The following is a 15,194-nucleotide window of genomic DNA, read 5'->3' as shown; positions in this document are numbered from 1 at the left end:
GTAATATTGAGGGAAAGAAAAAGATGAAAGAGAGAAATTTAGATTCGAACTTGGGGGAGTGATTTCTTTAAGATCGAGAGCCCTTATGCCCGTCCACCAAGTTTCAGCACAGGAATGATATGCCATGTTAAGCTTAATGACTTTTTCAAGGCATTCTCTCATTAAGAGGGTCTTCACCACGAGCTTCAAATCGATATCTATTTCTTTCAGAGCAATAAGTGGGGCATTCAGTCAACAAATGCCTCAATGTCAAGGGTATCAAACAGTCGTCGCAATATGGTTGGTGTTGGCAAGCCAGCAGAAACTCATGTGTCATCCGAGTGTGTCCAATGCAGAGACGACAAGAAGTAGTCTCCCATTTTGGGGCATCCCATTATACCTCTAAGGGGATATACAAATCGATATTTCTCGCATTTTATTTCCGCTTAAACTATCCCAATGCTGTTGTCAATTGTTAAAAAATATGCTCAAATCCAATGCCAGCATCAGATTTGGAGCCATGGGTATATATAAAAGTGGATTCCCTATGTTCTTCAACATGTTCCATAAAAAGAGACCTACCTTCTAATTCAGTCATGTTTTTTTTAACACCAATAAAGTATTTACAAAAAGATGATATCTTAAATGGAAGTACCTTACCTCTAATTTTAACAATACTGTTTAATAATTTACTCGAAAGCCATAAGGTTGAGGAGATTTTGGGTGCAACTCAAATTATGCTGAGTTCCTTACAAGGCTAGCAGACTGAAAGGGTAAAGAGTTAGAGAGTCTTTGTAACCTAAACCAATATCGAATAATGGAAGACATGCAGTAATGGTCTAGAGGTAACTCTCCACCATCAACAAGGAGACTTGGGATAGGTGAGGTTCTAAATGCTCCTGTGGACAATCTTATACCAGCAAAGATTTAGAGTCTCAAAACATTTAGCTTTTAACGCCTTTAAGTGTGGAACCCATGTCAACCTACAATCGAAAATCAATCCTAAAAATTCAGCTTCCCCTACACACGGGATCCGTTGACCTTTCATGTATATATCCGGGTCTGGATGTACTCCCCGGATACGACAGAAATGTACAAGAGTAGTTTTGCTTGTTGAAAACTTAAAACCCATTCATATCAGCCCACTGAATAATTTTGTCAATTGCGAGTTGTAGTTTTCTCTCAACCAGTGCCATTCTAGCTCCAGCGAATGATATGGAGAGATCATCCACAAAGTGTTGAGAGAACGTCCCGGGGAATGACTGAGGATATCCCATTAATTGCTAGTGCAAACATGGTTACACTCAGCACACTACCCTGAGGAACACCTCCTTCCTGACATTTACTCTCTGATAGAGTTTCCCCCACTCCCACTTGAAAAACTCTATGTGAAAGAAATGATTGGATAAACAGTGGTAGTTCTCCTCTCAATCCAAATTCATGAATGGTTTTAAGTATACCACATCTCCATGTAGTATCATATGCCTTTTCAAGGTAAAAAAAAGACTGTCACTTGGTGCTGTTTGGAAGCAAAGGCTTCACAAATAGAGGACTCCAGTCGTATCAAAATATCAGTCGAGTGCATTTTTCTGAATCCACACTGAATAGGGGATAAATTACCCTTCTTTTCAAGGTACCATATCTTCTCCATGATTTTACATAAACAAGATGTCAATGCAATCGGTCGATAGTTTGCTGTTAAAAACTTGTCCTTACTGGGTTTTAAAAAGGCTAAAATAATGGCTAGTTCCCAAACATTTGCATAACTATGATCATGCCATATTCTATTAATAATGCTTAAAATGAATAAATGAATGCCTTTTTAACAGGGCTTATACTGCATTGCCGTTTCGGCGTCAAAAGAAAAATTGGACTAATCAGCATAGCTGGTTAAGCGTCAGACTATTCAGCATCACCGTCTTCGAAAAAAAAAAAAAAAACAACAACAACAAAAGGATAAAATCATTGAAAACTTCCAATATGACTTCATTAAGAGAACAAAGGATCCTATTAAAAACCTAGCCACCTGGGGGGCAAGCCCGCCCTGCTAGGTGCCAGTCCCAAGCCCAGATAAATAGGGAGGGTTGACGTCAGGAAGGGAATCTGGTTGTGAAAATCCCCGCCAAAACCCATGAAATTGAAGCCATTGTAGATGAACCGAAGATTGCTAGGGTGTACCCCATAGGCGAAGCACAGATACATTGCCCTAACTCTCTGAGAAATAGGCAAGGGCTACTGCAAAGTGGGCGAATGCAGTTAAAGAAACGAGCTCTAAAATCTATTAGAATTAGCACCTTGAACATTGGAACTATGGCAGGATGTAGGACGTGGAAGAGAAGTTGCCGATATGATGGAGAGGAGGAAAGTCCAGATTTTGTGTGTGCAGGAGACCAGATGGAAGGGAAATAAAACCCAAGAGATTGGAGCAGGGTATAAACTTTTTATAGCGGATGCACAGAACAAGGAAGGATTGGAGTTGGAATCATACAAACTGGAAAGCTCAAGAGTTGTGTAATGGAGGTGAAAAGACTAAATAATAGAATTATGCATATGAAACTAGAATGGGATGGGGAAATACTAAATGTTATCAGTGTGTGTATGCACCTCAGACAGGTTGTACAGAAGAGGAAAAAGATGATTTTTGGAGACAGCTGGATCAGGAAATGATAAAACATACCAAATGAAGAACTGTTAATGATAGGAGAAATAGCCAGGCCATGGAAAAAATACATGGAGGATGGGCTTTGGGAGATCGAAATCAAGATGGTGAAGGGTTATGGACTTTGCTGTAGCCTTTGATATGCAGTATAAAATGTACCTTGATTCTAAAAAATGACTGATGCAGTTACGGAGACTGGAGGTGTTCTTCCTTGTTGTTGAAAGTGATCATAAGATGTACCTTGATTATAAAAAATGGGAAATGTAATCACTGAGAATGGAGGGATCCTCCCTTGCTGTTTAGAGTAGTCATAAAAAGTACCTTGATTCTAAAAAAATGAGAGATGCATTCACGGAGACAGGAGGTTTCCTCAACACTTTCTTTGAAAAACAACCAAAGTATCTTATAACATATAAAGGTGGTGGGCAAGAATCCCAAATCGATTTTGTATTAGGTAGAAGGGTGCAATTAAAAGGGATATGAAACAGTAAAATACTCCCAGGAGAAGCTGTGACCCCCCAGCATAGACTCTTGACAGTAGACTGTGATAGGAAGAGAACAATAAGAGGTAGGCAAGAAATGATTCCAAAGATAAGATGGTGGAAGCTGAAAGAACCAGAATATACGGATAGACTCATAGAGAGGGTTTTAGTCAAGCTTGGCACCTGGGATTATGAAGATGTGGGTGAGTGGTGGAAGCAGAACAGCACTATTCTGGAAAGAGCTGGAAAAAGAAGTTTTAGGAATGTCAACAGGAAGAGGGCCAAGAGACAAAGAAACTTGGTGGTGGAATAATTCAGTACAAGGGAAAATCAAGATGAAAAGAAATGCAAAGAAAAGGTATGAAAAAACAGGCACGGAAGAAGATAAGGAGAGAAGTAGATTAGCAAAAAAAGAAGCAAAAGTGGCGGTGGCACAGTCAAAACAACAAGCATTGAATAATGAACATGAAGAGTTGGACACAGAGGAGGGTCAAAAGAAGATTTGCAAGATTGCTAAAGGAAGAAATAAAGCGACAAAAGATATTACCCACATTAAGCAGATAAAAAATGAGGATGGAGTGGTAATGTGTAACTGAACTGATATAGAAGGAAGGTGGAAGCAGTATTTTGAAGATTGCTAAATGAAGAAACTACAAGATTTATAATTGCAGATGGAAATCCAAATTTAGGATTGATAAGAAATATAGGCTAGATAGAGAAGAAATTAAGGTTGCCCTCACAACAAGATGAAAAATGGAAAAGCTACGGGACCTGATGAGATCCAAGTGGGAGTCTGGAAATGCTTGGGGGAATTTGGAGTGGATATGCTGTGGGATGTGATGAAAAAGATACACCGGAAAGCAAAGATGTCCAAAATGTGGAGGAATAGCTTTTAATACCCATATTCAAAGAAAAGGGGGATGTACAAAGTTGTAATAATTATAGGGCAGTCAAACTCCTCCCACATACTACGAAGCTTTGGGAAAGGATTATAGAGCGTAGGATAAGGGAAGAGACCAAGATTGGAGAAGAGCAGTTTGGATTTATGCCAGACAGAAGCATGACTGATTGATTGATTGATTTATAGTTTTCAGGCATCCTGATATCCAAGGTCATAGACGCTGATATCATTTATTTAAAATAAAAAAAATAAAATATTCAATTTAAACCATAAAAGTTGAAGGTCATAATAGTAATAGAAGTTAAATAGTTTACAGAAGACCTGCTTCTGAAATAAATCTAAAAATGCCACTCGCATAGTAGGACACATCATGTCAAAGAATCTTGGCAAGGAGATACCTGCCATCCTCACCTCGAGCCTCAAACATATATCTATTTCTTAAGTTATTATAATTGGGGCATTCGGTCAACAAAGGCCTCACTGTTAAAGGTAGTAAACAGTCATCGCAATACAGTTGGTGTTGGCCCTTCAGCAGAAACTCGTGTGTCAACCGAGTGTGACCAATACAAAGACGACAAAGAGACGTCTCCCATTTTCGGGGCATCCTGTTATACCTCCCAGGAGATATGACATTTGTTACTTCTCTCATTCTATTGCCATCTAGACTATTCCAGTGCTATTGTCATTTATTGCAAAAAAAAATTCTTGATGTTAGGTAGGATATCATTACATGTACAGGGAATGGGATACCTTCTTGGCAGCAACTCGGATGCAGCATTCTTCGCCAGTGAATCTGCCTTCTCATTCCCAGACACACCTACATGTGCTGGAACCCAACAAAATCGATCCATTACACCTCAGTCCAATGATAAAAAGCCATTCTAAAATCTTTAAAACTAGAGGGTTACTAGAATTAAAAACTTCTAAAGCTACACTAAAAATGGTAAAATTACTCTACTTTTCCCATGCTACTTTCTCAATAGCAGTTAGTACGCCATACAGTTCGGCAGTAAATATAGAAGCTGTTAGAGGAAGTGCACCTCTACAATCAAACCATTACTATGTACTCCAAATCCAATGCCAGCATCAGATTTGGAGCTTTCAGTAAAAATAAAAGTCGATCCCCTATGTTCTACATGTTCCATAAAAAGAGACCTGAATTCTAAATCAGTTATATTCTTCTTAAATCCAATAAAGTATTTACAAATAGATATTTCTGGTAATTTCCATGGAGGCGTTGATGATACCTTAAATGGAAGCACCTTAATTCTAATTATATCAAGACTATTTGATAATTGTTTCACCCGAAAGTCATAAGGTTGAGGAAATTTTGGGTGCAACTCAAAGCAAGTTGAGTGCCTTACAAGGCTTGCAGTCTGAAAGGCTAAAGAATTAGGGAGTCTTTGCAATCTAAATCAATACCGAATAATAGAAGACATTCGATAAAGGTATAGAGGTAACTTGGGATAGGTGAGGTTCTAAACGCTCCTGTGGACAATCTAATACCAGCATGATGTATTGAATCTAATATCTTTAACCGGCTTGCGGTGGCTGAGGAGTATATTTCACATCCATAACTAATTTTCGAAAAAATCAAGGCCTTGTATAATTTCGAAATAGTATTGCGGTCTGCCCGCCATGATGTATAGGATAAAACTTTTAAAAGATTAAGAGCCTCAACACATTTAGCTTTTAATGCTTTTAGGTGAGAAACCCATGTAAGTTTACAATCCTGGTCCATCTGTTCCAGTCGAGGGACATGGCGTCCACCGCTTCCGCTAGAGGGTCCTCGTATGGGACCACTTAACGAGGTAGCTTCTTCTTGTCGCTCGTCGCAAAGAGGTCGATCTGCAGTTCTGGGACTTGGCGTAAAATGAAGGAGAATGATCCTGCGTCTAGGGACCATTCTGACTCTATCGGCGTAAGCCTGGATAGAACATCCGCCGTCACATTGCGGAACCCTTGAAGGTGAACTGCTGATAAGCGCCATCTCTTCTTTTCCGCCAAGCGGAAGACGGCCAACATCACATGGTTAATTTGGGGTGATCTCGAACCTTGAAGATTCAAATATCTTGTTATCACCTCGCTGTCCAGAATCAGTCTTATGTGGACTGAATGGCGAGAGGACAATTTCTTCAGCGTGAGAAAGACTGCCATGGCCAACAAAATGTTAATGTGGAAGGTCTTGAATAGAGAGGACCAAGTTCCTTGGACTTTCCGTTGGTGAGAGTGACCTCCCCATCCTTCCTTTGATGCGTCCATGTGGATGATGACTGAAGGTGGAGGTGGTTGCAGAGTCACCCACTTCTTCAGGTTCTTGGCCTTCGACCATGGCTTGAGAAGTGATCGTAGTCGAGTCGGTATTGGTCTTCTTAGATCTCTTCGAGCATTTGATGCGTATCTTCTCTAGACTCCTGATGCATCCTTTAACTGTGCTCTTAGCACTGGGTCTGTCACTGATGCAAACTGAAGGGAGCCCAGCACTCTCTTCTGTTGGCGTCTTGATATCCAATCGGATTTCAGAAGTCTCTTGACAGATCCCGCTATCACTCTCCTCTTCTTTGATGGAATGGAGAGGCGGTGTGACTGTAAGTTCCAATGTATTCCAAGCCATTGAAACTCCTGAGCTGGAGATAGTCGAGACTTTTTGACATTGATCTTGAATCCCAGATGTTCCAGGAACTGGATCACTTTTTTGGATGCTTGCATGCATTTCGTCTCAGATGCTGCCCACACCAGCCAATCGTCCAGGAAGGGTACCACCTGGACACCTTCTAGGCGTAGTTGTTGAACGACTGCATCTGCAAGCTTTGTAAAGATCCTTGGGGCTATGTTTAGCCCGAAGGGCAAGGCTCTGAAGACGTACTTCTTCTTCTGTAGCCTGAATCCTAGGTAGGAGGAAAGTTGGCGATTGATTGGAATGTGCCAATAGGCATCTGCCATGTCTATGGAGACTGTGTACGCCCATTTTGGCAGCAGGGTCCTTATGTGTTGAAGGGTCAGCATCCTGAACTTGTAGTTTACTATGAACATGTTGAGTGGCGTCAAGTCCAGAATGACTCTGAGTTTGTCTGAGTCCTTCTTGGGAACACAAAACAGCCTTCCTTGGAATTTGATGGACTTTGCCCTCCTTATTACCCGTTTTCTCAAGAGTTCTCAGGTATATTCTTCCAGAACGGGGGTGGAGTGTTGGAAGAATTGAGGAAATGATGGTGGAGCTGTCTTCCAGCTCCAGCCTAGTCCATTCTTGATCAGGCTGTGGGCCTAGGGATCGAAGGTCCAGTGATCCCGAAATGAATGGAGTCTTCCTCCTACCGGAAGCATCTCATTGCTTCGGTTGTCCGGAGGACTTGCCTCCTTGACCACGCCCTCCCCTACCTCCTCTTCCTCTTGAGGGGCGTCTAGAGGAACCTCTATATGACCCTCTACCTTTAGGGTGAAAGGTAGTGGTCTGCCTCTTATAGGTGGGAGTAAAGGCTGGTGACTGGGTCACCACCTGCTGGGATACCAACTGGTAGGTGGGTTGGGGTTGTACCCCCATCTGGGGCACAGCGGTCATGGGAAGTTGTTGTTGTTGTTGTCTGGCGGGGCGAGAGAGCAACCTTGGGGATCCGGATGTCTGGGGAATCGCGAGTCTGATTCCAGCGGGACTTGAGTCACCACTGGAGGGATCTCATCCTGAGGAGACCATTGGGAACTAGACGGGCCAGTGATGAAAGGTGACCGAGAAGACGTAACAACGTTTGGACTGGAAGTGCTTCTCATCTGAGAAAAGGTCTTGCGACCTTTCCCAGCCTTGTTATCCTGTCGTCTGATGGGAAGGCTTTGTGGAGATTGGTGTCTATAATCATGCCTAGGTATACCAGTCTCTGTATAGGAAGCAGGGATGTCTTCTCGAGATTTACCATGATCCCCAGATCTTGGCAAAGTCCCAGAAGTTTGTCTCGGTGTTGAAGAAGGGTTGACACCGAGTCTGCTAGGATTAGCCAGTCGTCCAGATAGCGGAGGAGGCGGATGCCAATCCTGTGTGCCTAAGATGACACTAGGGCAAACACTCTGGTGAAAACTTGAGGTGCTCTGAAAAGACCGAAGTATAGCACCTTGAACTGGTACTTCCTGTTGTCTAGGCTGAATCTTAAGTACTTCCTTGAAGACGGATGGACTGGGATCTGGAAGTACGCGTCCTTTAGGTCCAGTGTACACATGAATCCTGAGGTCTTACTGTTAGTTTGACCATGTCTGCCGTCTCCATGCTGAACGGAGTTTGTTTGACAAACTTTTTCAGGGTCGAGAGGTTGATGACTGGTCTCCAGCCTCCAGATGCCTTTCTTACAAGAAAGAGCCGACTGAAGAAGCCTGGGGACCTGTCGAGGACCTCTTGGAGAGCGCCATTCTTCAACAGGGTCTGGACTTCTGCCCGAAGGGCCTGCCCCCTTGCCGATCCCATGGCAAGGGAGTCTATTGACACTGGATTCCTGGTCAGGGGAGGGAGAGTTGTTATAAACGGTACGCGATGTCCTAGACGAATCACGAAGATTGTCCAGGGATCGGCCTTGAGTTGCTTCCACCTGTCTGAGCAACTTTGTAGGCATCCCCCCACTGGTGGAGACACAGGGGGAGTGCCTATCCGAGCGTTTGCAGCCTCAGGTGCTCCCTCTAGAATTTTTTCCTCCCCTGGAGGACTTTTTGCCTTTCTTGTCCTTGATAGGAAAGGGCTTATTAGACACTACTGTCTTCGCTGCTGATTTCGTTGTTGTGGTCTTGGTTGGATGGGACTGCTGAGGTGCTAGAGGTTTATAGGGCTTGGATGTTAAAAGCCCTATGGAGGAGGGAGTCTTGATGAGACTTCCTCCACCTCTCAGCAGCAAGTTCCACGTCCTTAGGCTCAAACAGGTGGGCTCCCTCTAGAGAGCAATGTCTGAGCCTATTTATCTCAATGCTGGGGACCTGTTGGTGGAACTTCTCAAACACCGCATCTCGACGTTTTAAGATGGTGTTTGCCCACAAGTTCGAGACTTGGTGGGCAATAAACTCAATCGTGCAAGTGCCTGAGAGGAGGAAGGTCTCCATTGCCTTCCTGGTACGCTCCTTGGAGAAATTGTCGGATCGTACTAGGATTCCCAAGGTCCCTAACCAGATATCCAGCCATGAAGTAGCATACATCGCATAATTTGTGAACTTTTCCTGGTTAAGTACTTCAGCCGCCGAGAAAGAGACCTGCCGGCTTGAGAGTCTCTCAAGAGAGATCCCCCTGGTTAGTTCTTCCAGAGAGTGGTGAAGTGGAAGAACTAGACTGGGCTCCTCTAGGATCTCAAAGTACCTCCTATGTTGTACACGAGGAGGTGGGAGGAGCGTGTTCGTAGAGCTGGAATGGTTGGAGGGGGCAAACTCGGAGAGCTGTTGGGCGATCTTAGCCCAGGCAATCTTCAACCCCTGAGACCAGGGCAGGGCTGCACTGGTCTTTCAGGGTTTCTGAGTGCCGAAGACACGGTCTAAGACCGTGTCCTTGCCCTCCCGAGGGGGTATCTCTGGGTCGGAAAACCCATTGAGAACCCTCATAAGAGTCAGGACCTGCCAAAATGCATATTCTGACTCGTTGCTCTCCTTCTGATGTCGGACTTGCAGTGAAGTCCCCATCTTCCATCCCCAAGAGCTCTTCTCGGGGTGGGTCGCAGACATCCCTCCAGTGGCTGGCTGTCTCCGTCCTTGTAGTCCGGGCAGAGGACTTTGGCAGAGGCTTGGAATCTTTGGACTCCTTCCGAGGAAGGAGGTAAGACTCCAACATCAAAGGCCTGGATGTTGTGTCCCTCCTGATCTCTGACTGTGAGGAACTAACTCTCAGCGTGAAGGGAAGTTTCCTTCAACGAGGGGAGCCTTTCCTCACGCGACTCCCTTGGTAAAGGGGGGGATGGGAGAGTATCCCTGGGGAGATACTGGAGGGACTAGCTTTGATGGCCTGAGCGGAGTCAGTTTAACCCTCAGGGAAGTGACCGTGTCGGAAACTCGTCTTTTCCTCTTCAATGGGGTAAAGGAAGCCATGGTTCTGTGTTGCGAGTTCAGAGCTATAGGCTGCTCTGATGAGCGGCCGGACAGGGACGGATTGAATGCCTGTGTTACGGCTCTGACTAAGGCACTGAACCAAGGCTGCTGACTGACTGAAGCACTGTCAGACAGATCCCCTGAAGGGAAAGGGACCAAAGGTTCCCTACGAGGAGTCACTTTGCACGAGCGTAGGCGTGTGATGGCGCATGCGCGCAGGAGAGTGATGGCACGTAGATGAGTGTTGGCGCGCGTGAGAGCGCTGGCGCATAGGAGAGCGCTGGCGCGCAGGAGGGCACTGTGGACGCAGGGCGCTCAGGAGAGTGTTGGCGCGTAGGCGCATGTTGTAGCTGCCGTCTAAGAGGGTGAGCAGGTGAAGGAGCGCGCCGAAGCGTTGTAGAGCACTGACGAGAAGGCTGGTGATGACGAGCTGCTGGTGAGCGCTGATGTCCTATAAGAGGTTGGCGGGCTGTAGAGCAATGGCGCGCGGCTGCGCACTTCGGTAGGGCCTCAAGAGGCTTTACCGGGAACAGGAACGGTGATGGAAGGTCGGCAGGTCTGATGTGTTGAAGGTCAGGAACTGGGATGTGCCCTTTGTAAGGGCGAGCATCCATGGATGGGGATCGCAAACGATCCACAGAGAGGGCCAGGACCAAAGTCGGAGGATTTGTAGCAGGTCCAGTGACGGTCGAAGGTCGAGGGTCAGATGACTGCAGCGGAGGCTCCTCTGCAGGTGAAGGCTGCGGCGACGAAGCAGACGAGTCGAAAAGGCGCCTCTTCACTGATGGTGAAGGGAGACCTCTGAAGCGACGTGGAGGGCGAGCTTTCCAACAATGGCACCCTCTAGGGGCCGTTGGATCAGCAAGCTGACCGTGCGCTGCAGCAGTCCTCCGAAGAGGAGTCTCTATGAGTGAACTCTCCCGAGGGGGAGAAACACTCGCAGGGGAGACGGACATTGGACGAAGTTTCCCCCTCGATGGGTGTTCAGGAATGGGGGAAACTAAGTCGGCAGCAACCGCTTGAGAGTCTGGAGGGGCAGAGGAGTCAGATGACATCAAGGGTGAAACCTCTGAAACTACAACATCAACGAGGGCCAGAGGATCTACCTCTGACAGCAAAGATGACTACTGAACAGTAGCACCCTTACGGATGATCTGCAGCAATGCGTCCTTGGAGGGCGGACCCGAGAGCCACAAGGACGACCAAACCTGTAACAAAGGGGTTAGTGACAAGGCCTATCCCGGGGGAAGAGGTGGGGCCGCTTCACAAGAAGAAGCAACACCATCTCTCGAGGACCAGGGTTGGCCGATATTAACTTGGTCTACGCTACTACTCGATGGTCTCTCGTAAGAGGCCGAACGAGTAGGAGCTTCGGAGGAGGGTAGGGAGACGGAAGAAGAGGCCTTGAGTTTTCTTCCCTTCGAAGGAACCTTTGAAGGAGAAATATCCCGCTTAGACTTCTTGCACCGTCGCCCAAACCTCTCCCACTGGGAGGAAGACCACTCCCAACACTCATTACACTTATTTTCACTATCACACCATTGACCTCTGCATATAGGACAAAGGGTGTGAGGATCTGTCTCCACACCGACATAAATGTTCCACAAGGGCAGCCGGAGAGTCCAGGGCAGGTGCACATGGTAGCAGAAGTCAACTTCACAAACAAACAATAGAAAAAAAGAAAAAGCAAAAAAAAAAAAAAACAGATTAATGGCTGTCCAAATAAGGAGTAGGATGGAAAGCGGCAACGTCCGTTCACCATCCGAGCCAAAAGCAAAATGAGCTCAATCACAGGTGTGTGAGGGGGGGGGGGGGCAGTAGCAAGCTACCCTCCCCCTACCCCCGCTAACTAGCGGTGTGGGTAGTTAACCCTCGCTAAATTTTAATGGCTCGTCATTTCAGCTACGCCGAAAGTAATACTGTACCCCTAATAAATAGCGTGGTTTGTATTCCAGTTACGGAACAACTCAGTGTTGTCAGGTGTATGACAACAGAACAGAATACGTAAAGAATATGACAAATTTGTAGATAATTTGTATTTTTTCCTAACTATACAAACCTTAGCTATTTAATAGGGGTATTACTTTCGGCGTAGCTGAAATGACGAGCCATTAATTTTTAACGAGGGTTTACTACCCACACCGCTAGTTAGCGGGGGTAGGGGAGTGTAGCTTGCTACCCCCCTCCTCTCACACACCTGTGCTTGAGCTCACTTTGCTTGGCGGTAGGACTTCAAGGGGGATAGGGCTGGTGGGCAAGTTTGGTTAAATAGCTAAGGTTTGTATAGTTAGGAAAAATATAAATTATCTACGAATTTGTCATTTGTTCCGTAACTGGAATACAAACCACGCTATTTAATAGGGGTGACTCACCCATTAGGAAGGGTGGATGTCCCAGCCAGTCTGGCTTTTGGCTTTGCCCGGGGGCTCGTTATTTGAGTGTGTAAGCACCCAAGAAATAAGGAGTCCCTGCACCTCGCTAGAACCTTGCTACGAGAGGACTGCGGCCTACGCAAGCTGTGTGAAGGTATGAAGAAGTGTGACTCGTCCTAGGAAGTTGTTCTGAAGTTCTTTAGATGGAAACTTGTAGACTGACTCTCCCAATACCACCTCGTTAGGGTATGGGGACCTAACAGTATTAATCTTAATGCTAGGAACACAAGGGAGCATGGTTTACCTGCAGTGGTTTGAGGTCAGCTATGCAGAGAACCCAGGATGCTGCTTTCCCAAAGAGAGGGGATGATGAAGAAAAGAATAAGGGCTAGTCAAACCTTTTCATTCATGCAGACTAAAACCGGGTAACAATGCCTTCAATCTTCTGCTACTTGTCCAATAAGGAGCTTGAGGTTTTAAACCAGCTGTTGTGCAGCCACCACAGGGCCGATAGCGAACGTATCGAGTCTCCTGTGGGTCACGTCTTGCAGGTAGTGGGATGTGAATGTTGTTTGACGTTTCCACACCCCAGCTTGAAGAACCTGCGTCACTGAAAATTTCTTTTGAAGGTCAGGGACGTAGCTATGCCCGACATCATGTGCTCTAGGGCGATGTGATGGAGGAGGGTCTGGATTCAAGGCCAGGTCAATGACCCTAAGAATCCATGCAGAGATGGTGTTCTTGGTGACCCTCCTCTTAGTCCTTCCTATGCTGACGAATAGAGCTGGTACATGAGGACGGGCTGCTGCTGTTCTTTTGAGGTACAGCCTCAAGCTCCTTACTGGGCATAGTAAGAGATGGTCTGGGTCATCTGTTACAGTAAGGAGACTAGAAATCCGGAAGGAGTCGAATCGAGGATCCGCCACTCCAGGATTCTGAGTCTTAAAAATAAACTCAAGGACGAAGCTGAACGTTATCTCCCCCCATCCCCTTGAATGGGCAATGTCATACGAGAGACCATGAAGTTCGCTGACTCGCTTGGCCGCGGCCAAAGCTAGCAGGAATACCGTCTTCCAAGTTAGGTGGCGTTCTGATGCCTGGCGCAATGGTTCACAGGGAGGTCTCTTAAGAGACCTCAGAACTCGAACCACGTTCCATGGGGGAGGTCTCATTTCTGAATGAGGGCAGGTAAGTTCATAGCTACGTATGAGTAGGGAAAGTTCTAGCGATGAAGAAATGTCCATTCCTTTCAGCCTGAAGGCTAGACTTAAGGCTGAGTGATAGCCTTTCACTGCCGAGACTGAGAAGCGTATTTCTTCCCGCAAATACATGAGGAACTCCGCTATTGTTGGAATAGTGGCATCGAGTGGAGAGATACTCCTTCCACGACACCAACCACAGAAGACTTTCCACTTTGCCTGGTAGACTGCTGCCGAAGGCTTTTGCAGGTGTCCAGACATCCTGACAGCAACTTGTTGCAAAAATCTTCTCTCAGAGAGGAGATACTGGATAGTCTCCAGGCGTGAAGTCGTAGTGAACCTACGGCTTTGTGGAAGATGTTGGCATGTGGTTGTTTGAGTAGATTGTGTCGTGGAGGGAGTTCTCTTGGTAGCTCCATTAGGAGATGCAGAAGGTCCGGGAACCACTCTGCGTGATGCCATAGCGGAGCTATAAGGGTCATTGAAAGATTGACCGATGTTCTAGTCTTGTTGAGTACCCTCTTCATCAGACAGAACGGGGGAAAGGAGTAAACGTCGATGTTGTCCCACCGTTGTTGGAAAGCATCTTGCCAGAGAGCCTTGGGGTCTGGGACTGGGGAACAGTACAGCGGGAGCCTGAAGTTCAGGGCCGTTGCGAAAAGATCCACAGTCAGAGAACCCCACAAAGTCAGGACTTTGTTGGCTACTAGATGATCCAAAGACCACTCGGTACTCACTATCTGAGAAGCCCTGCTCAGATTGTCGGCGAGCACATTCCTTTTGCCCGGAATGAAGCGTGCCGATAGTGGTATCGAGTGGACTTCGGCCCATCTCGGTATCTCTACTGCTAGATGGGATAGTTGCTGCGAAAAAGTACCTCCTTCTTTGTTGATGTAGGCCACTACTGTGGTGTTGTCACTCATCACCACCACAGAGTGACTTGCCAGGTACTGTTGGAACTGATGAAGGGCCAGAAAAACGGCCTTCATCTCTAGGAGATTTATATGGAGGTACTTTTCTGACTCTGACCAGAGGCCTGAGGTCGTGTGGTGCAGCACATGGGCCCCCCACCCGGTTTTTGAAGCGTCCAAAAACAGCATCAATTCCGGTGGGAGGACGAAAAGATCCACTCCTTTTCGTAGGTTCTCGTCTGCCACCCACCACTGGAGATCCGTCAGTTCCGCAGGTCCCATGGGGATCTGGATGTCCGGGGAATCGTACCCTTGATTCCACCGGGACTTGAGTCGCCACTGGAGGGATCTCATCCTGAGGCGACCGTTGGGAACTAGATGGGCCAGCGATGAAAGATGACCGAGGAGACGTAACCACAATTGGGCTGGAAGTCCTTGCCCTCTTGAGGAGGGATCTCTGGGTCAGAAAACCCATTGAGAGCCCTCATTAGAGTCAGAACTTGCCAAAACGCATGTTCTGACTCTTGCTGGTCTCCTCCTGATGTAGGACTTGCAGCGAAGTCTCCTGTCCCCAAAGGCTCTTCTTGGGGAGAGTCGTGGATGTTCTCCGAGTGGCTAGCTGGCTCCATCCTAGTCCTAGTAGAGGACTTCA

The 15,194-nt window shown here is 46.4% G+C and overlaps 2 protein-coding genes across 5 annotated transcripts in view; one reads left to right on the top strand and one right to left on the bottom strand.

Annotated features, from left to right (window-relative positions):
- LOC137640028 (zinc finger protein 665-like) overlaps positions 1-15,194 on the bottom strand; it is a 173,532-nt gene that overhangs the window by 81,453 nt on the left and 76,885 nt on the right. The gene's annotated exons all lie outside the window — the stretch shown is intronic.
- LOC137639534 (uncharacterized) lies at positions 3,318-3,716 on the top strand. Its single transcript, XM_068371802.1, has one exon. It carries the CDS (start codon positions 3,318-3,320, stop codon positions 3,714-3,716), a length of 399 nt encoding a protein of 132 aa, XP_068227903.1.

The sequence above is a fragment of the Palaemon carinicauda genome, chromosome 4 (genome assembly GCF_036898095.1).
Source record: "Palaemon carinicauda isolate YSFRI2023 chromosome 4, ASM3689809v2, whole genome shotgun sequence".
NCBI lineage: Eukaryota > Metazoa > Arthropoda > Malacostraca > Decapoda > Palaemonidae > Palaemon > Palaemon carinicauda.
The sequence above is the reverse complement of the archived record's forward strand: the minus strand, read 5'-3'. Positions and strand labels throughout refer to the sequence as shown.